At 39.0% G+C, this 25,655-nt stretch overlaps 1 protein-coding gene across 1 annotated transcript; it reads right to left on the reverse strand.

Annotated features, from left to right (window-relative positions):
- Positions 1-9,467: 9,467 nt before the first annotated feature.
- Positions 9,468-25,426, reverse strand: LOC120545275. Its single transcript, XM_039779474.1, has 4 exons — positions 25,076-25,426; positions 24,843-24,937; positions 23,955-24,008; positions 9,468-11,862 (listed from the first exon to the last, which is right to left on the reverse strand). The coding sequence occupies exons 3-4, from the start codon at positions 23,960-23,962 to the stop codon at positions 10,218-10,220; spliced, it is 1,653 nt and encodes a 550-aa protein (XP_039635408.1). The 5' UTR covers positions 23,963-24,008; positions 24,843-24,937; positions 25,076-25,426; the 3' UTR covers positions 9,468-10,217.
- Positions 25,427-25,655: the final 229 nt, after the last annotated feature.

Genomic DNA, 25,655 nt, shown 5'->3' on the forward strand with positions numbered 1-25,655 from the left:
AAAAACTGAAAAAGTGGAGTGCAAAATTATTCAGCCCCTTTACTTTCAGTGCAGCAAACTCTCTCCAGAAGTTCAGTGAGGATGTCTGAATAATCCAATGTTGACCTAAATGACTAATGATGATAAATAGAATCCAGCTGTGTGTAATCAAGTCTCCGTATAAATGCACCTGCTCTGTGATAGTCTCAGAGGTCCGTGTAAAGCGCAGAGAGCATCATGAAGAACAAGGAACACACCAGGCAGGTCCGTGATACTGTTGTGGAGAAGTTTAAAGCCGGATTTTGATACAAAAAGATTTCCCAAGCTTTAAACATCCCAAGGAGCACTGTGCAAGCGATAATATTGAAATGGAAGGAGTATCAGACCACTACAAATCTACGAAGACCCGGCCGTCCCTCTAAACTTTCAGCTCATACAATGAGAAGACTGATCAGAGATGCAGCCAAGAGGCCCATGATCACTCTGGATGAACTGCAGAGATCTACAGCTGAGGTGGGAGACTCTGTCCATAGGACAACAATCAGTCGTATACTGCACAAATCTGGCCTTTATGGAAGAGTGGCAAGAAGAAAGCCATTTCTTAAAGATATCCATAAAAAGTGTCGTTTAAAGTTTGCCAAAAGCCACCTGGGAGACACACCAAACATGTGGAAGAAGGTGCTGTGGTCAGATGAAACCAAAATCGAACTTTTTCGCAACAATGCAAAACGTTATGTTTGGCATAAAAGCAACACAGCTCATCACCCTGAACACACCATCCCCACTGTCAAACATGGTGGTGGCAGCATCATGGTTTGGGCCTGCTTTTCTTCAGCAGGGACAGGGAAGATGGTTAAAATTGATGGGAAGATGGATGGAGCCAAATACAGGACCATTCTGGAAGAAAACCTGATGGAGTCTGCAAAAGACCTGAGACTGGGACGGAGATTTGTCTTCCAACAAGACAATGATCCAAAACATAAAGCAAAATCTACAATGGAATGGTTCACAAATAAACATATCCAGGTGTTAGAATGGCCAAGTCAAAGTCCAGACCTGAATCCAATCGAGAATCTGTGGAAAGAACGGAAAACTGCTGTTCACAAACGCTCTCCATCCAACCTCACTGAGCTCGAGCTGTTTTGCAAGGAGGAATGGGCAAAAATGTCAGTCTCTCGATGTGCAAAACTGATAGAGACATACCCCAAGCGACTTACAGCTGTAATCGCAGCAAAAGGTGGCGCTACAAAGTATTAACTTAAGGGGGCTGAATAATTTTGCCGCCAATATTTCAGTTTTTTATTTGTTTAAAAGGTTTGAAATATCCAATAAATTTCGTTCCACTTCATGATTGTGTCCCACTTGTTGTTGATTCTTCACAAAAAATTACAGTTTTATATCTTTATGTTTGAGGCCTGAAATGTGGCAAAAGGTCGAAAAGTTCAAGGGGGCCGAATACTTTCGCAAGGCACTGTATATATATATATATACTGACAAATATACAAGTGTTGGTAAAACTATAAAAAAAAAAAAAACTGACTTCCCTCTTTGTTATTTTTGGGTCTTTTTGCCTTTAATTGATAGGAAAGCTGTAGACAGGAAAGGGGGATAGAGAGGAGAGACGACATGCAGCAAAGGGCCTCGAGGTGGAATTGTACCCGCGGCTGCTGGGGTAAGGACTGAGTCTTGGTACATGGGGTGCACACTCCACCAGGTGAGCTACCAGGGCGCCCTGAGTGTTACTGGGCCTCCTAGTGGTAAACTGGTACTAAACACGAGCCTAACATGCCTCCATCAGAGCCTCAACATGGTTCATATATAATCCTTCCATAACTAATCTAGTGTGTGTGATATGTGGAGAGTTAATAAATATGTAACATGGTTCATATATAATCCTTCCATAACTAATCTAGTGTGTGTGATATGTGGAGAGTTAATAAATATGTAACATGGTTCATATATAATCCTTCCATAACTAATCTAGTGTGTGTGATATGTGGAGAGATAATAAATATGTAACATGGTTCATATATAATCCTTCCATAACTAATCTAGTGTGTGTGATATGTGGAGAGTTAATAAATATGTAACATGGTTCATATATAATCCTTCCATAACTAATCTAGTGTGTGTGATATGTGGAGAGATGATAAATATGTAACATGGTTCATATATAATCCTTCCATAACTAATCTAGTGTGTGTGATATGTGGAGAGTTAATAAATATGTAACATGGTTCATATATAATCCTTCCATAACTAATCTAATGTGTGTGGTATGTGGAGAGTTAATAAATATGTAACATGGTTCGTATATAATCCTTCAATAACTAATCTAGTGTGTAGGATATGTGGAGAGTTAATAAATATGTAACATGGTTCATATATAATCCTTCCATAACTAATCTAGTGTGTGTGATATGTGGAGAGTTAATAAATATGTAACATGGTTCATATATAATCCTTCCATAACTAATCTAGTGTGTGTGATATGTGGAGAGTTAATAAATATGTAACATGGTTCATATATAATCCTTCCATAACTAATCTAGTGTGTGTGATATGTGGAGAGTTTCCAGCCTCTTCTTTAGAAACTGTGTTGGGTCAACGTGAACAAATCCTGAACATCTAAGATCAGCTACCATTGTTACATCATCACATCACTGAATATATATTTAGTCTTCTGATGACATCACTGAATATATATTTAGTCTTCTGATAACATCACTGAATATATATTTAGTCTTCTGATAACATCACTGAATATATATTTAGTCTTCTGATAACATCACTGAATATATATTTAGTCTTCTGATGACATCACTGAATATATATTTAGTCTTCTGATAACATCACTGAATATATATTTAGTCTTCTGATAACATCACTGAATATATATTTAGTCTTCTGATGACATCACTGAATATATATTTAGTCTTCTGATAACATCACTGAATATATATTTAGTCTTCTGATGACATCACTGAATATATATTTAGTCTTCTGATGACAGTCAGATCTTCATCAAGAGGTTCAGAGGTTCTTACCTGTTAGTTGATGCAGGTCCAGCAGCTCTGAGCTCTCAGTCCTCATCTCCACACGTCATCTCTGTCTGTCTGTCAGCATCACGTCTCTGATTTGTTTCTCTGAAATCACATGACAAGAGAGAACCAATCAAAGTGCAGCGTCTTGACCAAAGTAACTGATTAACTTTTACTGACAGTTTCATATAGATAAAGGATGATAAGGTTATCAACAGTCTGTGATGACGGTTCTGTACTAACACAACACTGTATAAATACTCAGTTACAGTAAAAGTCCTGCAGGGAAAATGTTACTTCAGTAAAAGTGTGTAAGTATCATCAGGAAAATTTAGTTAAAGTGTTAAAACATTTGTTTAATGGTCTACACACACACACACACACACACACACACACACACACACACACACACACACACACACACACACACACACACACACACACACACACACACACACACACACACAAACACTTGTGTGTTTAATGGTCTCATCATCTCAGCTGGACTTGTAGGCAGTTATATTGTTGGCTAGTTTACTTTATAAAGCATTCTGGGATGGCTGAAAAACATTTGTATAACGGTTTGTAGTTTCCGTCTCCCCCCATGAGGAATTCTAAGTAATGACAACAAAACTGTCGGCACGTCCACATGATACAAGTCTTCACCCAATACCTTTATACAACATATTCACTCCGTGTCTGAGGACAAATGGTTAGACTATCAAACTGATGGCTGGAGCCACGTAGAGAAGCCGTTAACCTGCCCACACCGCCATGACACAGAGCTGGAACGTCCAGTCTCTAAACGGTGTGCAGCGTGTTGCTATGGTTACCGTGTTGAAGGACGTGTTTCCCTCAACGCTGTGAAACAGCTTTGAGTTCTGGTTTAAAATCTGCAAAGTAAAGCTATATTTAGAATAAACACAAAGCGTTGAGTGAACAACGCCCCTCAGCTGTGACATATGAAATGTCCTCTATGAATAATCATAATAATAATCAAAGCTTTGGCACCTTTAAAACATAATGTTTTGTTGATTTTTTTTTCTTTCTACATGATCCTTTCTTTTATCACAATGCTGCATGTTTTATGTCTTAATAATTGTTTATTACCTGCAGGTGTGTATCTCTCTCTCTGCTGATTGGTCGAAAGGACAGCAGGAGCTGTTGCTGGAGGAATAGGAATAGGAGCAGGAGTAGGAATAGGACTCACGATCCTTGCAGCTCCGTTCACTTGGGGGGCTAGTTTAGCAGCAGCAGGACCATTAGTTGTAGCAGGAGGAACAGCTGCAGCACGAGGAGGAGCTGTGGTTGCTGGTGTAAATGCAATAAACATAATGAAAGAGAACGGAAGTTTAATGAAAGTAGAAGAACTGGGGAAAGAGTTCATGGAGATTGTTGAACCGCTGAAGAAAGATCTGGAAGAAATAAAGAGGACATGTGAGAAGGTGGAGCAAAGATCAGCTAAACGTCAGGCTGGAAACACTCTGACGGACATAGAGGAGTTTCAGTGGATTATGACACAAGTTTCTGAACTGGCAGAAAGGAGTGAAGACGTTTTGTCTGAAGCTGCAAAACTGATGAGTTTAGATGGTCTGTTATTGCTCTTCAGAGTCACAGCGACCCCTGAAGAGGATAAAAAGTTAAGAAACTCCATCATCCAGTCAGCTGTTCGTTGTCAGGAGGTCGTTGTCAAGTTTGATCAGATGAAGAAAAAACTCAAAGACTTTAGTGTAAAGTAAAGATAGAAGCAGCAGGGAGAAGACAAAGACTCATTCACACTGATACTGCTGACTAACTATTTGTGTTTGAACAGAAAACCCTCAATTTTATCTAACCAACTGGAGTTTTTGTAACTAAATCAGATGAATTTGGTTATTCGATATGTTGAACTGTTGAACTCTGGTTTAATATTAAATCTCAATCACTGTTGGACTGTTGGACTGAGACTGAATTATTGTATTGAGGCTCTAAATAAATTTGTGTTTATTACCTTTCCCTGAGTAGAGGCGGAAATGAAAGGATGATGGAAGACACTAAGGGTGTGTGTGTGTGTGTGTGTGTGTGTGTGTGTGTGTGTGTGTGTGTGTGTGTGTGTGTGTGTCACTGAGGTAACCCTAACAATGCTGATTCCAAGGATCCTGGAGTTTTTTTCATGTCTTAGTGACTGATGGATAAAACAATCTTTGAAATTTGCCCAGTATTAAGCAACAAACAGCTGAAATGTAACTGCCAAACCCACCAGACTCCATGTAAATAATCAGGACTTTTATCATCGTAAAACACACTTCATTCAAAGTGGACAGAAACTAAATAAAACTATAAAAAGCCGTCTTGGTTCATCTTTCCACTGTTCCAACAATCATCACTCTGGTTTGGTTGAAATAAACCCTTAATTCACCCATTTACATGTGGAGATATGCTGGCTCTATACATGCTAAAAGTCCTGATTATTTACATGGAGTCTGGTGGAGATATGCTGGCTCTATACACGCTAAAGTCCTGATTATTTACATGGAGTCTGGTGGAGATATGCTGGCTCTATACACGCTAAAAGTCCTGATTATTTACATGGAGTCTGGTGGAGATATGCTGGCTCTATACATGCTAAAAGTCCTGATTATTTACATGGAGTCTGGTGGAGATATGCTGGCTCTATACACGCTAAAAGTCCTGATTATTTACATGGAGTCTGGTGGAGATATGCTGGCTCTATACACGCTAAAGTCCTGATTATTTACATGGAGTCTGGTGGAGATATGCTGGCTCTATACACCTAAAAGTCCTGATTATTTACATGGAGTCTGGTGGAGATATACTGGCTCTATACACGCTAAAAGTCCTGATTATTTACATGGAGTCTGGTGGAGATATACTGGCTCTATACACGCTAAAAGTCCTGATTATTTACATGGAGTCTGGTGGAGATATACTGGCTCTATACATGCTAAAAGTCCTGATTATTTACATGGAGTCTGGTGGAGATATGCTGGCTCTATACACGCTAAAAGTCCTGATTATTTACATGGAGTCTGGTGGAGATATGCTGGCTCTATACACGCTAAAAGTCCTAATTATTTACATGGAGTCTGGTGGAGATATGCTGGCTCTATACACGCTAAAAGTCCTGATTATTTACATGGAGTCTGGTGGAGTTTGGTGATGGAGATTTCGGGGATGTTTGATGTTAAACTAAAAGGATCTTACTCTTTAACTAAAAGGTCTATCTCTGTAGGGATCCATCCCATAATGTTGCCAGACACTAATAATCTGAGTCTGTCAGCAGCAACAACAGAACTTTTAGTGGACCTAAATACAAGATGTGTGCGTGTCTGTGTGTGTGTGTGTGTGTGTGTGTGTGTGTGTGTGTGTGTGTGTGTGTGTGTGTGTGTGTGTGTGTGTGTGTGTGTGTGTGTGTGTGTGTGTGTGTGTGTGTGTGTGTGTTTGTGTTCCTAAATCAGCTGATGAAGGCCTGAAATAGACACTTGTTTTTCTGAGCTCAGATGCAAAGAAATGATGCAAATTTCTTGTAATTTTCCTGACAGTTATAGTTGACATAATGTTGAAATCCAGAAGGCAGAAAACAGCAACTTTTTATGTCTATCAAAAACAAAATGACAGACAACACAAAGATGAGATTTATGTTTTCAAACAGTTTTTCTTACTGACATTCTCAAGGTTGTTGAATATATAAACATTTAACTCTTCCGGATAATTTAACAATCATATAAGTTCTGAATATCTTTATAGTATGTGAACACATCCAAGAAATGTGACTCTGGTTTTTGTTGCTGTCAATGTAACCTCCATCCAGAACCAGACACACAGCTAAGATGAACAAAGACAGACCAACATTTAACTACTTTTTACAGTGTGATGGCCAAAAGCTCCACATGGTAACAACAGCCAGCAATGGTAACACTGTACACAATGTCCCCCTATTGTGTTTAGTACACAGATTAACTTTACAGTCAGCCACACCCCAAACTATTCATGATCACTAAAGTAGTCTAAACACTGGTCATTTGATTTGTAATCTACATATTTATTTACTTTGAGCCTTACACTGTTTAAATGGAGGGCATACATTTTAAATTGTAGGGTTAAATAATCATTGTTGTCGAGGCTTCATGAAACAGTGAAACAGTTGAAGCAAATGTGTCATATTGTGTCGAGGCTTCGGAACAATCTGACACCCGTCTCAGCGATGACACCTAGTGGTCACTGGCAGGTGTTGATCTGAAACAACCTTGACAACGAGCTATTAAAAAAATAAAAAATGTATTATTGTATTGTATTATTTTTCTAATATGTGAAGCTTGTAAGGCTTGCAGACTCCTCACTGTGCATAATGCTATTTTGGTCATTAAAAATGAATATTAATAAAAGAAATCAAGCCACAATGTCTCACTTTTTAAAAAATTTCATTCAAAAATATTTATTTCTCTGCTGTGGAAGGACTTAGCCTACTCTTTTTTTTACAGATAATTTCTCCAGGCTTTGAAAAGATCCTCTCACAAGGGACACTTGTTGCTGGCATGCAAAGATATGTTTTAGCAAGGACATACAAATGAGGAAAGATTACTGCTCTCTCTTTCCAGTAAGTTAGGGGATCAGGAGTTCTGGGCAAAAACGCATAGTTGTGGTATTTTTTCACTTCCACTGTGGCTTCAGCTGTAGCATTATGTATAATCTGTATAATTTAAATGTAAGCCTAAATATAACTAAACAACTCACACTATGAATGTCACTATATCACCAAATATCCGCTATCTCAAAATCAAACTCCTCTCACAAAAACCCACGAGGTCAAGGTGCGTTGACTTCACTTTTATACTGATGTGTGTTCCCAACCCTGTCAATCAAACGCTGATTCATGCCACCTGTTGAAACACTCGTGAAACACTCCGATGTTTCATTTAGCCGTAGTCACGTGACCTGGGCGTTTTGAATCACGCTTCGGATCAGTGTTTCGAAACATCTGCGCTTCGGGATCTCGACAAAGCTTCAGAACATCAGTTTCACTTCAGCCATCCCTAGCCTTACACTGTTTAAATGGAGGGCACACATTTTAAATTGCAGGGTTAAATAATCATTGTTGTGTTATATTAATCATCATATTTTGTTCTTTGTTACCATGATGGAGGACCGGTCCTTCCTGGGGGAGAAAAGGCGAGGCCAAAGGTGAAGGACTGTTAAATCCTGTGGCCTGCCAATCCAGCTATACCATGTGCTGCCATGTTGGGGGTTGTCTAAACCAGTAAATATGTCCCCTTGTGTCTGATTCAGTTAGGTCAGTTTGTTTAGTCCACATCCTGTTTTTTTGTTATTTTGAGTATAGTTATATTTTGTTGACATCTTTTAAAAGACCCAGATATTAAGTTCTTGGTTTATATTGTTTAGTATTTTTAAGGTTAATAAGAAAAAACTCTTTCAATGAAAACACATTCACGCATTGCTTTGTCCCTGACATAAAGATATAAATATAACTATATATATTAAACAACAACAACAATGGACTTTGTTAAGAGTAAGACAATAGTGCCGAGTGCAAACGCTGCTGGAATAAATATGGGATGATTAATGTCAGTGGTTTCTTTATGAGGTAGATGATATGACAGTTTATTAACAGCGTGCTTAGATTTATATTTGACAGTGATGATATTTCCATGTTATTAAACTATGTAAACTATAAAGGATGTATAATTTCCAGCTCCAGAGGGTGTTTCAGCTTCAGTTAGTTTCTTTCACCACCTGCTGGTCAAAAGGAAACATCACTGCTGCTTTATCTTCTCCCTTCAAATCAAAACTTTATTGACTTTAGGAGACTTTTTAATAACAACCCAGTTTAAAATATGAAACATAATCAGCATAACAACCAATAAAATACTAAATAGAAACAGAGAAACTCACTGAGATAAAATGAGTCACCAAACAAAACATGTTCAAATCCTCTTTCTGATTGGATAATAATTCATATCGTCAGTTATCAGACTCCCAAACTGATTATCTTCTGTATTTAAAATAATAATAATAGAAGTGTTTTCTGATTGGCTGATCATGTCTTGAGGTACAACTGAAACATGAAAGGAAACATGACCAAAAGGTGGAGAGTTTCTGTCTCTACGTCCTCCAATTATTTTATATCAACAATGTTTGATATCAAATACTAAACATCACAAGTTATATTGTGTTTGACCTGAACTTTATTAGACTGACTCATATTCAGTGTTTCAACACATATTTAAAACTTCAATTATATTTCAAAGGTAAACTATCTTTTGATGAATGTATGTGAATATATATGAGTGTTTCTAGTGAGGCAAGGAGTAATTCTATCAAATCAAATGGTATAAGAAAGACAAATTGTCATTTATTGACGAAAGTTGAGCAGAAAGTTGAGCAGACTCAAAAAGCTGCTGATGACCCAATGAAGACACTCTGAGCAAACTCATTTCAAGCAGACATTTTATTAATATTTGACAGAAAACTGCATCAGTCAGGGTGTGATTTCATGAGGAACAACAGAATATAATGAGTAAGTTATAAGTCCTCTGGGAGAATTTTTTTTTTTTCCATTGTTGTTATTTTGCTTCATTTCCACACAAAAAGAAACATATAGACATGAATTGATATGGATTAAGATGCACAGCACAGCGATCAGTTAGGTAGTTTCCAGGAGGATGACTGGTACCTCTCCAGCTACCAGTCACCACTCACACTACCCTCTGGTCCCAATATATATTGTAAATACATTGAATCACTCAACATAAAAAATAAAAGTACAACATGAAATGATCAACATGTTTCCACATGGCCAGAGTCTTCTGAAATATTATAGCTAGTCATTATGCATGACTACACATGAAGACACAAGGGTATATAATATATGATCACATATATTGATTATATTTCATGGCTGAAGTGTGAAGTGCCTCACTGCATTTAAAACCAGAGTTGTTGTCTAATCTGTTCAGTGAAGTAACCTTTGCTGATTAAACATGAAACTATAAAAACAAACAGAAAAAGTCATTACACAATAAAGAGCGCTGTTTCCAGGAATTACACATTTAACATATAAAAGGTGATTACATTTTTATTTTGTTATAAACATCACACTAAATACTTAATAAAGCTGTAATGAAACACATTTGATCATCAGTGTAGACCTTGTTTTCTCACAGTGATTCTAGTTCATCACTACTTCTTTGCTGTACCAGCTGCTGTTAGTTTACCAAACCCGTAGCGCTGCGCTGCTTTGATTCCTTTATCTTTATCCATTCGACTTTTTATCTCTTCCAGTTTCCTCTTCCTCTCTGTGTCTCCTTTCTCCTTCATCTTCTCAATCAGGAAGTCCAAGTTGTCATAAATAGACACTGAATTAACATTCAGGGCGATCTGCTCCAGTTTGACAACATGCTGAAAGGACTCTTCCAACAACTGATCTTTTTCTTTCTGAAGTTCTGCTATCTCCTTCTCAAGAGTTTCCAGAAGGTTCTCACTTCCTGCCTTGTTATTTTCATACTTCTTCTTCAAATCTTGCAGGGTCTTCTTCTCTTTTCTTGTCTTGTTCACATACTTCCACTCTTCTTTGACATGAGCTGACACAGAACAACCACATACAGTGCAGCGGCCACCATTCATGACCTCACAGCTTTTTGGACTCCAGGCCACTGTGCACTCAGGATAGTGACAGTTCCTCTCACACGTTTTGCAGCAGGTTGCTCCTTCATAGAACCATAACCCCCACGTCCCACCTTTGATACGTTCTTTATCTTTGTAGGGCACATCAACTTCTATAGTATAGTTCTTATCGTTCTTCAGCACTTCTTCATGTTCCTTCAGAGCTTCCTGAGTCTGTTGGATTTCTGTCTGTTTTAGATCAATAAACTCAATTCTGTCTTGTGCATCTTGGATGCAGGCTGTCAGTCTGATGCGTGAATTCAACACTTCAACAGTTGTCATTAGATTTTTAGGGGAATTTTCTTTCAGGAAATCAGCAAATTGGCCAATTTGGTCCTTTGTTACTTCCCATGCACCTTTTAGAGCAACTTTATTTTTCTTTGTTTTCGGTGTGCTCTGGCAGTTATCAAACAGGAAGTGAACAGTCTCATTATCCTCATCTTTGGCACATTTAATGTTTGCAGCCTCAAGAGCATTCAGAACATTTTCAGGTGTTACACCATTTGAGTGTGTGATGAGGGCGACAATGTTCTTCTCTATGTCTTTTCCAAACAGAGAGATCACTGAATCAAAGATGTACCTCAGTCGGTCACTCAGTCGATTTTCACTCGCCTTCAGCACCAGACCCACTGCATTAATCTCATGAACTCCATCCTCTGAGTGAAACAAGTCTAATAATCTTTGACTGACGCTGGCATCTTGTTCGATCCCTCTGGTGTCTCCATAGCCAGGAGTATCGATGATGGTCAGAGAGTAGGGCAGAGTTTTATCTTCAAAACCAAAGATCTGGTACACGATCACATCTGATGTCTGACTTTCTGATTGACTTCTCTTCTCCTCTTCTACAATCTGAAACCAGACATCATCCTCCCACTTAACTCCCATGGCGTAGTTGACCAGAGCGTTGATCAGAGTAGATTTTCCTGCTCCTGTTTCACCAACAAGTAAGATGGTTTTGTTTATCGTGTTTGGATTTCTTTCACCAAGAGTTATTCTTGTCAGAGTTCCAATCTTCTCTTTCTCTGTTGTCAGATGTTGACGGTTCTCTATTTTTGCTCTCAGAGGTAGGATGTTCTCTTTCCTTGGTATCAGCCGATACAGAGCAGGAGATCCTGATTGGATCTGAACTTTGCAGGTGATGTTGTCATATTTGGATATGTTCCTGTAGAAAAGACATGACGATAAAATAAAATAAATAAAATCCCTCTACTTTTTAAAGTCATTCAATAAAAGCTTTTTAACTGTGCAAAAACCTTACAAGGTTAAACCTTTGTTAATTCTATCCTTGTCACCTGTGCTTTTACTTGTTTTACAATCCTTACAATTTACTGAAATAAGATCAACAAACAAACTGTCCTTTGTCACAACAGCTGGGTATTTGCCGTTTCTTCTAAACACTGAAAATGCTCTGGGAATAAATTGACAACAAAGAAGGGGGTTCTTCCGTCTCAAGTACAAGGCCTACATGTGGAAAAGCCTCTGGGTATTAATTTGAAGCATCCATGGGCGGGTTTAAATTCTTGGCCCTCTCGTATTCTTTTTTTTTTTGTCATAGTTTCATCACTACTAATGCAACTCTAGCAAGTATCTCACTATCCTCATTCATATTTCAAGAAGGTACAAATGATATCCAGCTACAAAAAAGCCTTAAAAGCATAACGATAGAACTGAAGTACAAAAAGTTGTTGCTTTGCAGACGATACAACGCTATTTGTTGTATTTGTTAAAACTGGAAGGTTTCAGAACGGTGCACACCAACACATGGCAGGTAGTTTCAACCTGTCTCCCCACAAAATTTAGGTCTTAACCAAGCAGCAATTGTTTCTATAGAAGTCTATGAGGAAATTAGTGAGGAGATTTCCATGACTCGACTCATTCATCAACTTACAGCGACTCGGACAACAATTCAAATCTTTGTCCGTCTTTTGCCACTGAAATAAAATATAATGCCACTAAAGAAACAACAGCACAATGAGGACAATATTTTCTTATCTCGAGATGGAGATAAGAGAATCTCTTAATTTTATGTCGGAGATAATAAGCAAAGTGGCAAACCAACAAACAAAATAGTTTTTATGTATGTGTTTCATGTTGACAAGTCCCTTATGATTCTGATCTTATATTGAAACTGTCCTGACCTTCTCTCTTCTCTGCTGGTTCGGAAATCTGAACATCAAGTCCAAAACTGCACTAAACAGATATATTGGGTGTCCAACAGTGCACATTATCAGACCTGTTCCATGGTCAGATAGTCAGGAAAGCTAATGCTATTCGCTCCGACAGTTCCCACCCCTTATTCCCTGAATTTCAGTCCTTGCCGTTTGGCTCCCGTCTAAGATGTCCATCTGTAAGGAGTAACAGGTACAAGTACTCCTTTATACCTGCATCCATTTCCTTCTTGAATAGGGGTCAGGGGAGGAGTTTTCTTTGATCTCTTGGCTACCTCATTTTGTCCTCTTTCTTTTCCTTCTTTCTTCATTCCTTGGTTGGTTATATATTCTAGTCTGTTGACTATGTGTTGAGGATGTCAGAAACGTTGATAAAAGGGGTTGGTTCTGTAATGTAATGGATGCTGATGTCGTTGACAATGGTCATTGTTGATTATATTGTGTCAACTTAGTATGGTTTTTTGTATGCTGCTATTCATGCACCTTGTACTGGTATTTATTTCTCCTCATACTGTTACTGTTGTGTTCCAGTTGGAGTGTGTGTAGAACTTGTATGTATTTATGTGTCTTGTATGTGTTTTTTACTTGCTGCACACCTAATTGCCCTTCGGGGACACAAATAAAGTTGAAGTTAAAGTTGAGAGATGTGTAGATGACATGGAAAAATACTCTTGAATGGATGACTTGATGATAAAAGGACGTGAAAGGAAAAAAGTAAAGAAGCTAAACCAAGTGAGCTAGAGTCCGAGGAAAAACAAAAGATTCCGTTCCTTGAAAGCCACAGTATTAATATACAAATGAATGCGATCTCAGCAATTCCTCGGAAGGACAGTAACGCCAAACCGAACATTATAATACGCTTTGTAAATAGAAAAGCCAAAATGGAACTGCTGAGACAGGCCAGAAAGCTGCAGGGGACAAATGTGTTCCCGAATGACCATATAACCAAGAAAAATGCAGATATTGCAAGACAGGCACGAATCTTAAAAAAAGCAGAACAAGATACAAGCTATGTGGACAAGGACCTGTTAAAGGTGCTCTAAGTGATGTGACGTGTTTTTTAGGCTACAACATTTTTTGTCACATACAGCAAACCTCTCCTCCCTATCCGCTAGCTTCCTGGTCCCTGAACACACTGTAAAAAAACGCGGTCTCTGTAGACAGACCAGGCTCCACAAACGGCAACAAAAACAAACTGTGCCAACCTGCCCCACCAAACATAACAAACAGTGTTCCAGCCAATAACCGACAAGAAGGAGCTGGTTGAGTCATGAATACGCATTGTGGAAGTAGCCTACGTGCTAATGCTGCTGCAGTGATGTCTTGTTAATATTAAAGCTGTTTGCATAAGAATTCCATATTATAACGATTACATTCCCAAAAGATAACATGGGAGCCACTGTTCTGTCCTTGTCTGAGCACGATGTGATGCTGAGGAAAGAACAGGCGCTCCCTGACTGAGATAAAGAAGGTGATATTAATTGTATTATGACTACATGTATATGCCACTTTGTGTTACAAAAGCAGCTGTAGAGAGCTTTTGAGTTAGTCATATTTTGTGCTTTGCTGTAAATGCTAAGAATGTGACTCTATTTGCAAGTAAACAGTTTTTGAGATAATTCCAATGTTTCTGTTTATTCTTGGTAATATAATTATACTAACAGTGTGTTCATATTTATATAAAATACAGAAATTGATAATAATACTTTTATAAGATTGATAATATCCTGAGGGACCTAAGAACAAAATAATAATAAAATAGAAGGTAAAAAAGGGTCGGTGTAATAAGCAAATGCTTCCACCTTTTCAATCAGTATTGATTATAAACCAGTTATGACAACACTGCATGAACAAAGGAGACACTTTGTTTTTGGTTGTTTTTTACCATTTATATTATGTATGTGATGTTGTGTATTTATGTGGTTTATTGATTGAAATAAATAAAAATAAATAAATGAAAAATTAGCCTACTTCTCATTTGATTTAGTACCTCAGTAAAGATTTTCATAATGAGTTTATGGTGTCAATCGGTAGTTTCAAATCTTCTTCTATACAGCATGATGTTCATTTAGTAAATGATGGTCCTATTTATTTTAAAACAGACCATAAAGCAGGGGATGATTTAGGACCTGTACATCAGGACAGAGGCTTAGCAATGCTGACCATGCTAACGCTGTAGACATTAAAATAGACCTGAACTTGTTTTTGGGTGTTGTAAACAGGAATTTAATCATCTTGAAACACACTTCGTTTGAAGTCGACAGAAAATGTGATCTTGTGATCCTGCAGAGTTTCGTGAAGCAGAAAGAGACTCAAAGGAAGACGTTTGCAGATTTGTGGGTTTATTCACGAGAATAAGCTTTAAATTAACATTTGGGCTCTGTTTTATAGTATCCAGATATACTGCTTTGGTTCCACTCCTTTGGAAAACAGTGGTCGTGACCCCCCCTTCCCAAAGTCTCCCGTCCATCCTCATCCAAGGATTATAGGCCCATCGCCCTCACCTCTCTTTTAGTTAAATCACTTGAGCGGATTATAAAAACACACATGATTAACTCCTGTAGACATGCCCTTGACCCTCTACAATTTGCCTATAGATTTGGGAGGGGGACGGACGATGCCATTGCAGTGCTTTTAAATTATCTGTGTACGCACCTGGAGGGTTGTAAAACGTATGCTTGTGTTTTATTTTCAGACTTACAATCAATACAATCCACCCACAAATTTTAGCAAACAGACTTAGAGACAATTTCCAGCTAAACTCAATATTAATTAAAGAGATTTTGGACTTCCTGAGTAGGCGGCCACAAAGAGTAAGGGTGGGAAACACATTATCTGGGGTCAGCTTTACCTCAATTGGGACACCACAAGGTAGTGTCTTGTCACCACTGCTCTATATATTGTACACTGACTGTTGTCGCAGTAGTCACCCTGGAAGTCATATAATGAAATTTGCAGATAATACTGCTGTGATTAGTTTACTGGAGCGAGATGAAACTGAACATGGTCCAGTGTTGCAGGAATTTGCTGACTGGTGTGAAGCCTCCCAGTTGCATTTGAAAACGTCCAAGACCAAAGAGTTGGTCTTGGATTTTAGATGTGGGGCTCCCTCACCCACTCCGACTCTGAGAAAAGGAGAGGCGATAAAGATGGTGACGGAGTACAAATATCTCGGTCTCATCATTGACCATAAATTATCCTGGGATCAGTGTGCTGATGCCATTTTTAAAAAGGGCCAACAACGTTTGTAATTTCTTAGAAAACTTAATTATTTTAATGTTGACAACAAAATTGTGACTCTATTTTACAAGTCCTTTATCGAGAGTAGTCTCTTCTATTGTATTGTATGCTGGTATGGACATTCAAAAATCAGCCATAGGAACAAATTGGGGAAGATTGTTAAAACCTGTGGAAAAGTCATTGGTAGGCAACAGGTAGACCTGTACCAGCTATATCTGATCAGATTGGCACAGAAGGCAGATAAGGTTTGTATGGATACAACCCATCCACTTTCAGAGTGTTGAACGAGAGTATGTGAAAATCCCCAAAACAGTTAAAACTATACTCCTGCTTTTTAAAATATATTTGCCTTTTGTGTATTTATGTATTTGTATTAATCCAAAAAACAGCCAAAACTATACTTCTGCTTTTGAAATGTATCAGCTCAAGAACAGTTGAGACTGTGCTTCTGCTTTTAACATAAGTTAAGCCAAAAACAGCTAAAATATATTTCTGCTCTTGAAACTATAATACTGCTTTTGATTTTGGTTTGTGAGTGTTAATGTGCCTTTAAATTATATGATTGCTTAAAAAGATAATCAAGCTAAGGGTTGTGTTACTGATGTTGATATTAGGGGTGCACCGATCCGATATTAGGATCGGATATCGGCCCCGATATTGCAAAAATAGCTGGATCGGTGGATCGGAAAAATTAACAGCTCCACGGGCCGATCCAGTTTTATTTATTTTTTTTTTACACTCCGTCGCAGCACCGAGGCCCCTGTTAACTGCGTACCCTTCTCACTCATGGTAATAACTTTATAACACAACAATTAATAACCCACAACTAACTCTCTTAAAAGGATAAAACACCAAAGCATATAACAATTTGAGACTTAAACAGTTTCTAACACTAATAATTTTACATTTACAAATGTAGCTACACCGCCGAATGGCGTGCTGGGTAACATTAGCTACAGCTGCTAGCCTAGCTAGCCAGGTAGCATAACAGTCTGTTAAGCTGGGAGAGGCTCCGGTTGCTACTGCACAAGAACCTAGAAGAAAGTTAGCTAGAGGATGAAGAAAGTTAGCTAGAGGATGAAGAGAGTTAGCTAGAGGATGAAGAGAGTTAGCTAGAGGATGAAGAATGACCGGAGATACACCAGAACAACGTGTGCTCAAGAGAGGAGCCGTCTGTTGTTCCCAAGTTTTTTTTCTTTCTAACAAATCGGACATAATTTAGCCACTGTTGTTGCTCGGCCGTGCTAACGTTAAAGACCTGTCACTTCAAGCATGCAGCGGAGCAACGTTATGAACGCAATCCACCTCCGGTCCCGCTACAGACCGTTGAGAAAGACGGGTTCAGAGCAATGATTAAAACTCTGGATTTAAGATGTCTCGCCTCGCTGAAATACGTCCGCCAACCTGCTAACGTTATTCAAACAGCGAAGGAGGCTGACGGTGCAGATCCACTTGTCCGCGCGACGCTTCTGTTGCGTCGCGCCCCGCTCTATTCCTATGGGTGACATCAAGCGACTTTAACGCTCCTGCAAAGCATTCCGGGAAGGCGGCGCTACATTTGAAAAAATGCTGCGCGTCAAAAAGCTGGCCGATGCCCAGCTTTATGCGAATGAATCGCGTTGAACGCGACGCGACTATCCAGTAGAAGTAGACGAAAATCTTTCAAACTGACTTTTGTTGATCTGAAATGAAGACATATTCAGCAAACTCGCTTAAAATGTTTTCAGAAACACATTTCGGTGAACTATTTTTGTAAAATACGAGATCGTATTCTCAACGAGCCGCCATGACACTCTGTTGAAATTCTCGAGTAGACACACCCACGTCACGTGTTCGTCCAATCAGCTGCTGGTTAGGGGCGTGGAGCATCAACCATGGCTATATGACATCGCGACACCACGCGACAGTCGTGTCGCAAAAGTGGATCTGTACCGTGACAGCGGAGCTCCGTTCAGTCCCCCACTACAACCTAACTTACCTGTGGCCAAGGTAGTGGTTATACAGTACTAGCTTACAACTATTTAGTTTTGAAAGGGAAACAGTGTTAAAGTTGTTTGTATGTGTAGGCTATTCATTCGATTTGAGTTTATTTTACTACTTTGCAGTTTGCACAATACACTTGGAGCCAAGCAAACCCTTAATCAAAGCTTTTAGTAAACATGATGACATTAACATGTTTTTGTGATATTTTATGTACTCCTGACAGTAGAATAAGCCATTATAAACCTATATAAAGGTGGCCCATTATTATGTATTTAAATTTATTTTAAGAAGTTTGATTACATTATATTTTCGATTTGAATGCACAATTGTTTTTTAAATAACAAATAAATAAGAATTCAATACATTACATCTATGTTATTCTGTCTTAGTTAGGAAAGTAATGTTTAGTTAGGAAGGTCTGGTGCCTTTAGTGTCTTCCACATGGTGGAAGGAAGGTATGATGTGGAAGGTATACAGTTTATTATTAATTAATTAACGGTATCGGATCGGTATCGGGTATCGACAGATACACAAAGCCCTGGCATCGGTATCGGTATCGGGACTGAAAAAGTAGGATTGGTGCACCCCTAATTGATATACATATGCTTAGAGACATTTTAGTGTCAATTACTGTGTGTAACTGCCTGTTTGACCCTGCAGCCGTAGAGAGGAAGTATTTGCAAGAGGCCTCAGATGGATAAGTTGTATTGTGTAACTGTCTGCTTGAACCTGCAGCTGGAAAGAGGAAGTGTCTAGTGAGGCCCTAGATGCACACAGGAGAGAGAAAGATGGCTGCATTGACCTAGTGATGAACTGAGCCGTTAGATTGTATGTTAGATGGTAATCGCATATGCATATATGAAATATCGTCACATGAGATGTTTTTACGTATGTCCAGCCTGATATCTGCATTAAGATTGTATTGCCATGTAAGATCATAAAAAGTGGTTGAACACCCCCAAGCTGCATCTATGAAGGGAGGGGGATGAATTGTGTATAAAAAGAGAAGCTTTGCAAGTCAAAGGGTCTCTTTTTTAGGGCAGCACCAGACTCCTCGTGCTCTCAGCACAGGGGTTCAGTACCTCCCTGGATGGCCAGGAAAAGGGCCAAGAGGCAGCTCCCTGGGGGACCAAGAAGAAAAGAAAAAAAAAGAAAAGAGCTCTCGCTCTGCTTTTTGCCATACTCCCTTGGGCTCGTTTTCTGCTCTCTTGACCGATACCCTTGCTGTAGGGACCTCCTGTGTCTTAGAGCATTTTTTGAGTGATTGAACTCAACACATTTTTTCATTTATTTTGTTTGCTTGTTAACTTTTTGCTTTAAAAAAAAATAATAAAACCACCTGTGTTCGTCTTGAGCAAGGTGACCCAAAAAACCTAGTGAGTCTTTTTTTGCTCTTTTAAAAGACTTTTTTTTCCATTTTTCCTTTTTCTACTTTTCGCCACTTAACCAGTGTGAGCGGGGACACCCCGAAAGGAGAAGTGGTGGCCTCCTCTTTAACCGTGCGGTTTGCAGCGACCCCGGGGACCGATCTGACCAGCAGACCTTTGATCCTCCAGCTGATCGGGAGGCAGAAGTGGCTGTCTGAGTGTGAGTAATCAATTGTAATTGTTTGGTTGTAAAGATCTTCTGTGTGCTGTGTATTTCACATACGGGGGACATCTAGGTTGTCAATCAAAAGCCTCTGGTCTCGTCATCGGGTTTCCACTGTAGCGAGAACCCGTGAATGCGGGGGTGTGTGTGTCTCTTCAAAATTAATCTAAAAACCATAGGGAAGTATCTAAACTAATTCCTTTGAACCTATTAATATTTATAATACAACATTTATAATATTTGAACCTATAATGTTTTAATACCTACAGTATTAAATATAGGGAAGTATCTGAAATAACTCCTCTAATATAGGCTTAACCATCCGCCCCGCTGACAGTATCTGTAACGGCTGTACGGCTGAAGAGGGCATAGAGAGCGAGGGTTATCGGGGGGGAGAGGGGGGGTTGGCTTTAAAAGAAAAAGCGATACTATGCCTCGATAACTGTCACATCGTTCCACAAGAGGAGTTCAAGCCGCTCCCTTCTGGTCGTAGATATAGATATCTTAACGTTAGAACCAACCGAGCAAAAAAGTCATTCATTCCCATGGCAATAACTCAATTAAATAAGATGTAGGGAGGAGTATGACTGAAGGAATAGATGTGAAGTAGGCTGATGTGCAGTAGTTTTATTTTATTTATTTATGATATTGTGCAATATACTCCTTTTACTGTATTCTATTTATTGATATGTGTATGTTGTGTGTTAGATAAATAGTGCTATAGATGTCTGGTTCAATGCTTGTGTCATTGATTATGTGTCAATATGCCTGTACTGTACAACAAATTGCCCTTCGGGGACATTCAAGTTTTCTAAGTCTAAGTCTAAGTATCCCACAAACATCTATAAATAGGCATTTATATCACATTTCGTTGTCTCAGACAGTCCTGCAACAAACCTTGCCTGCCAGCTTGGCCTGCTGTGCATGATGTAGTGTATGTGGATTCCATACAGATTTGGGCTATGTTCACACTTGGTGTCTTTTTTTGACAAGAAAAAGTTGACTAGGGCTCTTGTAGTAAGAATTAATGCTGGCAGCTATTTTGGTTCCAAAAAGCAGCCGAGAGCGTCTTTTGTTGCTATAACAACAGCTACTGCTACAGTATCCGAGAGCGCTATGTGTAGCAGTGCTAATGCTAACGTTAGATAAAACAAAGTGAGTTCCCTGTACAGGGCGCACCCGGTCGTATCATATAACTCGCTGTGCTCGGACTCCAGTTTTTCTTGTTGTTATGGAAACGACAGGTCTGGCTACTCCAACTTGTCATTGGTCGGCTGTCAAAATAGGACTTGACGCAAGACCCGTCTTTGTTAATCTATTGTAAACTTAGACGTTTGGCTCTAGAAATATCAAAGCATCGTGAAACTAAACCCAGAATCTAGATGCCTAGATCAGAAATAATTCTGAGCCATTTTCTGAAAATTGTGCTTGTCAGCCATTAGTCCAAATCACATAAATCTCTAATTTTCAAAAGTCATTGATACTGTATTTTGGAAATGTCTGCTTTTCCATATATAAATATCTGATTTCATTTGTAATACCACCTCACCTTTGTAGTAACGGCCCTGTGGCTCAGCATTAAATGGGTGATAGAATGCAAAACCGATTTTACCCTGTCATAGTTGAATAACGACAGTTCGGTGGGTAAATAGGACATACATAGAAGCTCAAAGTCCCACTGACACCCCTTTACTATGAAAATCTCATATTTTGAAACTGCCTCTGAAAACGGGCGAATCCCAACAAAGCTAGTTGCTTACGCAAGCGTCTCAAAATCCGGAACCTTAAGAGAACAGTCACGCCCCAACATTTACATAGGCTACACAACTGACCTGAGATCAGGTAGAACATTTACATAGGCTACACAACTGACCTGAGATCAGGTAGTACATTTACATAGGCTACACAACTGACCTGAGATCAGGTAGTACATTTACATAGGCTACACAACTGACCTGAGATCAGGTAGTACATTTACATAGGCTACACAACTGACCTGAGATCAGGTAGAACATTTACATAGGCTACACCGACTGGAGATCAGGTAGTACATTTACATAGGCTACACAACTGACCTGAGATCAGGTAGTACATTTACATAGGCTACACAACTGACCTGAGATCAGGTAGAACATTTACATAGGCTACACAACTGACCTGAGATCAGGTAGAACATTTACATAGGCTACACAACTGACCTGAGATCAGGTAGAACATTTACATAGGCTACACAACTGACCTGAGATCAGGTAGTACATTTACATAGGCTACACAACTGACCTGAGATCAGGTAGTTTTCTGAATCTAGCTAGGTCACGCAGATCTCTACTATTCCATTACAAAATTCACTTCTGAAACTTTTTTATGCGAGAAATCAACCATATAAAGCTCAAATATGGGCCGCTTTACGAAAATGGATGGCTAATTACAAATCTTCTCCGACTGTGTGTCGGAGTTTAGTGCCGGTGTTGGTGCTGCCTGGGTTGCTACATCGCCACCCTGACCGCAAGTGTCAGCGAGCTTGATACCGCCAAATCTTTTACCGTAGCCCGCAGGTTCCGGTTAATCTTATAATGGGTATGTGTGTTGAGTTATTTAAACAAACAATCGGGAAAGAAATGCCTCTTGTCCGGCGCGAAGTCTCTTTGATAGAGCCGCGGTAGATGGAGTCCATCAATGAGAGCTAGCTAGCCTCCTCCTAACTCTGACATTCACAAAAATACATTCAATTGATATCCGAAATCGGACAAGTGTTAGCTAAGCTTTGTAAGACCTTGAGGAACCTGTAATATTCATGCCGTGACGAAATTCAAACTGTAAATTATTAGTTATGCGAAAGTGAGCAAGCTGCGATATTTCCCCATTGTAATGAATGGGACATATAGCAAGCAGCTGCTCGTCCTACAAAGATGCCTTGCATTCATAAAATTGCTTTAAAATCAAATCGGACACAACGGTTAGCCTTATAAGACATTGGGGAATGATGTAATATAAGTGGCGTGATGAAATTCAAACTGTAAATATAATTTAGTTATGGCGAAGTGTAGCTAGCTGCGGCGGGATTTCCCCCATTGTAATGAATGGGACATATAGCAAGCAGCTGCTCGGTCCTACAAAGACGCCTCGTTCATAAAAATGCCTTAAAATTCAAATCGGACACAACGGTTAGCTTTATAAGACATTGGGGAATGATGTTATATAAGTGGCGTGACGAAATTCAAACCGTAAATATATTAGTTATGCCAGCAGCTGGCCGCGGAGCCCCGTATGCAGTATCCACAAAGGGTGACTTTGCGCTGGGTATGGAGCCCAGCAGGCTGCCGCTTTCTCGTCAGACTGTGTGGAGCTCCTAAAGTCCGACACGTCTTACCAAATTTGCAATTAGACATCAAATTTTGTAAAACGGACGATATTTCAGCTTTATATAGTTGATTTCTCGCTTAAAAAAGTATCAGAAGTGAATTTGGTAATGAAACATTGCAGTGTCTGGAATATGAGATTCTGTCGCTTCTCTAATGTATGTGTATTGGGGATTCGCTCAACCAATCAGCGCGCAGCTCATCTAAATATTCATGACCATACCATATTTGGAAGAAAAGCTCTTGTTACAAATAGGGCCAAAACACAGGGATGCATAAGGGCCAATAAAATATCAACCAGGCCATTTTCAGCCCAACCAATGTTACATACCCCATTAGGAGACCATAAGGAACAGTGTGAAATACCCTATATAATCATTCTATCACCCCTTTAAAGGATTTTTTCTCTGAATCATGTCTTTCTGGTTACATAATTCAGTGTTCCCCTTATCATGTTAAAATGCAAAAATAGCACAGTAGAAAGTAAAAAAAAAAAAATTGGGATTGTGGGTAGTGTAGATCATGAATAAAATAAATAAAAAATAAATAATTGATTTCATACAGATTTGTGTCTTCTACCGGAGCAGAAACAATTGTTTCACATCCTCAGAGCTCGGGGGCAGTCTACCTCAGACTGTCTTTATACTTTATCTCTGATAATCTAAATCAACCAATCAACCAATCAATCAATCAATCAATCAATCAATCAATTAATGGCATTGTTACTTCCAGAGCCACTGTTGAGCTCTATTATGAGTTATTCTTATGGCTCTTTTTTGCAATATAGATAGTGATGATAGTTAACATTTATAAGTATTGCATATATATGTAGTGAATTGTCTCATCATGTAAAATGTGAAATGTGATCCAGCAGTGTTTAACACTAAAACAGTGTTTTAGCAAGTAATACTCACGTTGCCATGGTAACAGCTTCCCAGGAGTTGAGGATGGAGCACCTTGTAAGTTTTCTGGAAGAACAAAGTCAGAGATCAACCACAGTGAGTTTGATAGGTGGGGGGGTCAGGGGGCTCTAAGATACATCAGTTACATTCCTGCTTCATGACATCACTTTAATCAGAGTTAATAACAGACACAATAACTCTACAATAAAAATATCTTCTTGAGAGAGAAACCATAACATACAGTTCATCTAAAAAAAATAGACACTTAAAACCGGCTGTTTCCCATCCTTTAAACAGATAATGTTTCAAAAGTATAAATGATTTTAATCTGAAATGGGATCATCTATCTAGTTTTACCAAGTTCAAACACAAAGAGGTAAAATCAGAGGTGTCTGTATGTGAAAACGTCTCTCTATCTCTCCATCTTTAGAAACTTAAGTCCGTTTAAGTGCTCGACCAACACCAGGACAACACTGGACCGACTGAAGGGTCCAGCACAGTTAGAGCTGTTAAAAATTTCACATTATGGCCATTTATCAAACAAATTAACACTTAAATACTTTTTCTTTTCTTTTCTAGAAAAACCTTTGAAAGGCCTGTTGGTCTCAGGAGCAGAGCAGTAGCTGATGTAGACAGACTGATTCAGCACATCTCCTGACATCTGGCATTATAAAATCAGAGGTGTCTGTATGTGGAAACCTCTCTCTAGACTCCATCTTTAGAAACATCAGTCCTTTAAATGGCCATCTATCAAACGGACTAAATGTTTTACTACTTTTTCTTTTGCTTTTTAGGGACACCTTTGAAAGGCCTGTTGATCTCAGGAGCAGAGCAGTAGCTGATGTAACAAACAGGAAGACAGACTCAGAAATTCAGAACCATCCAACCTGTGATCCATACCTGTGTTTTTAAAGTCCTGGTCAACCCAGAAAGAGGTCCAGAGAAATGGATCTGAAGTTCCTGAAGCTTGGTGACGAGGTGACTACAGACACTGTCTGGAAGAAAGAAAATATTAAATCATATGAATCTAAGGCAGTATGTTCAGTTATTAGTTATGGCAAATATATTTTCCTCATGTATTTATGTCTGGTATTACCTCCTGATAAATATTTCCAGTTGTAACGTGTTCTTACCTGTGATGTTGGGCTGTGATGCTGAGGAGGCAGAGAGAGAAGAGAACAGTTCATACAGTATATCAGTAGAGAGGGAGGAGGCTCTGGGGTCACATGATTTAAGAGAAACAGTTTGACTTCAAATCATCCGTAAACAGGAAGGGAGGGAGGATTCTCTGTGGTCACGATTTTAGAGACGGAGTAGACTGCAGTGAAGTCTTTTTGTTGAAGATTTTAATGTCACGTGATTTCACAGAAACAGTTTGACTTTAAATCATCAGTTTAACCAGAGGGGAAGAGAGGGAGGAGTTCTCTTTAGAAGACTTTTACTGATCACCTGAGATGAAGTTCAGGTGTTGCAGCAAATAAAAGTAAAATAATTAATTACTATACTGTAAGTGTAAATAATAGCACTAAATACTGACAGTTAATGCTTAGAGCTGCAGATGTCAGATAGGAATGTCAGTTTAAGGGTGTTGTGGTTTTTGCTAAAGTAGCTGTGTGCATGTCATTGAGGAAGTGGTTAAAAGAACTCTGGGTGAACTCATGCACAAAAGGTTAAGCTTAGGTCTTTGAATATAGAATAAGCCTTATATGGTAG

Source organism: Perca fluviatilis, chromosome 17, assembly GCF_010015445.1.
Source record: "Perca fluviatilis chromosome 17, GENO_Pfluv_1.0, whole genome shotgun sequence".
Taxonomy (NCBI): domain Eukaryota; kingdom Metazoa; phylum Chordata; class Actinopteri; order Perciformes; family Percidae; genus Perca; species Perca fluviatilis.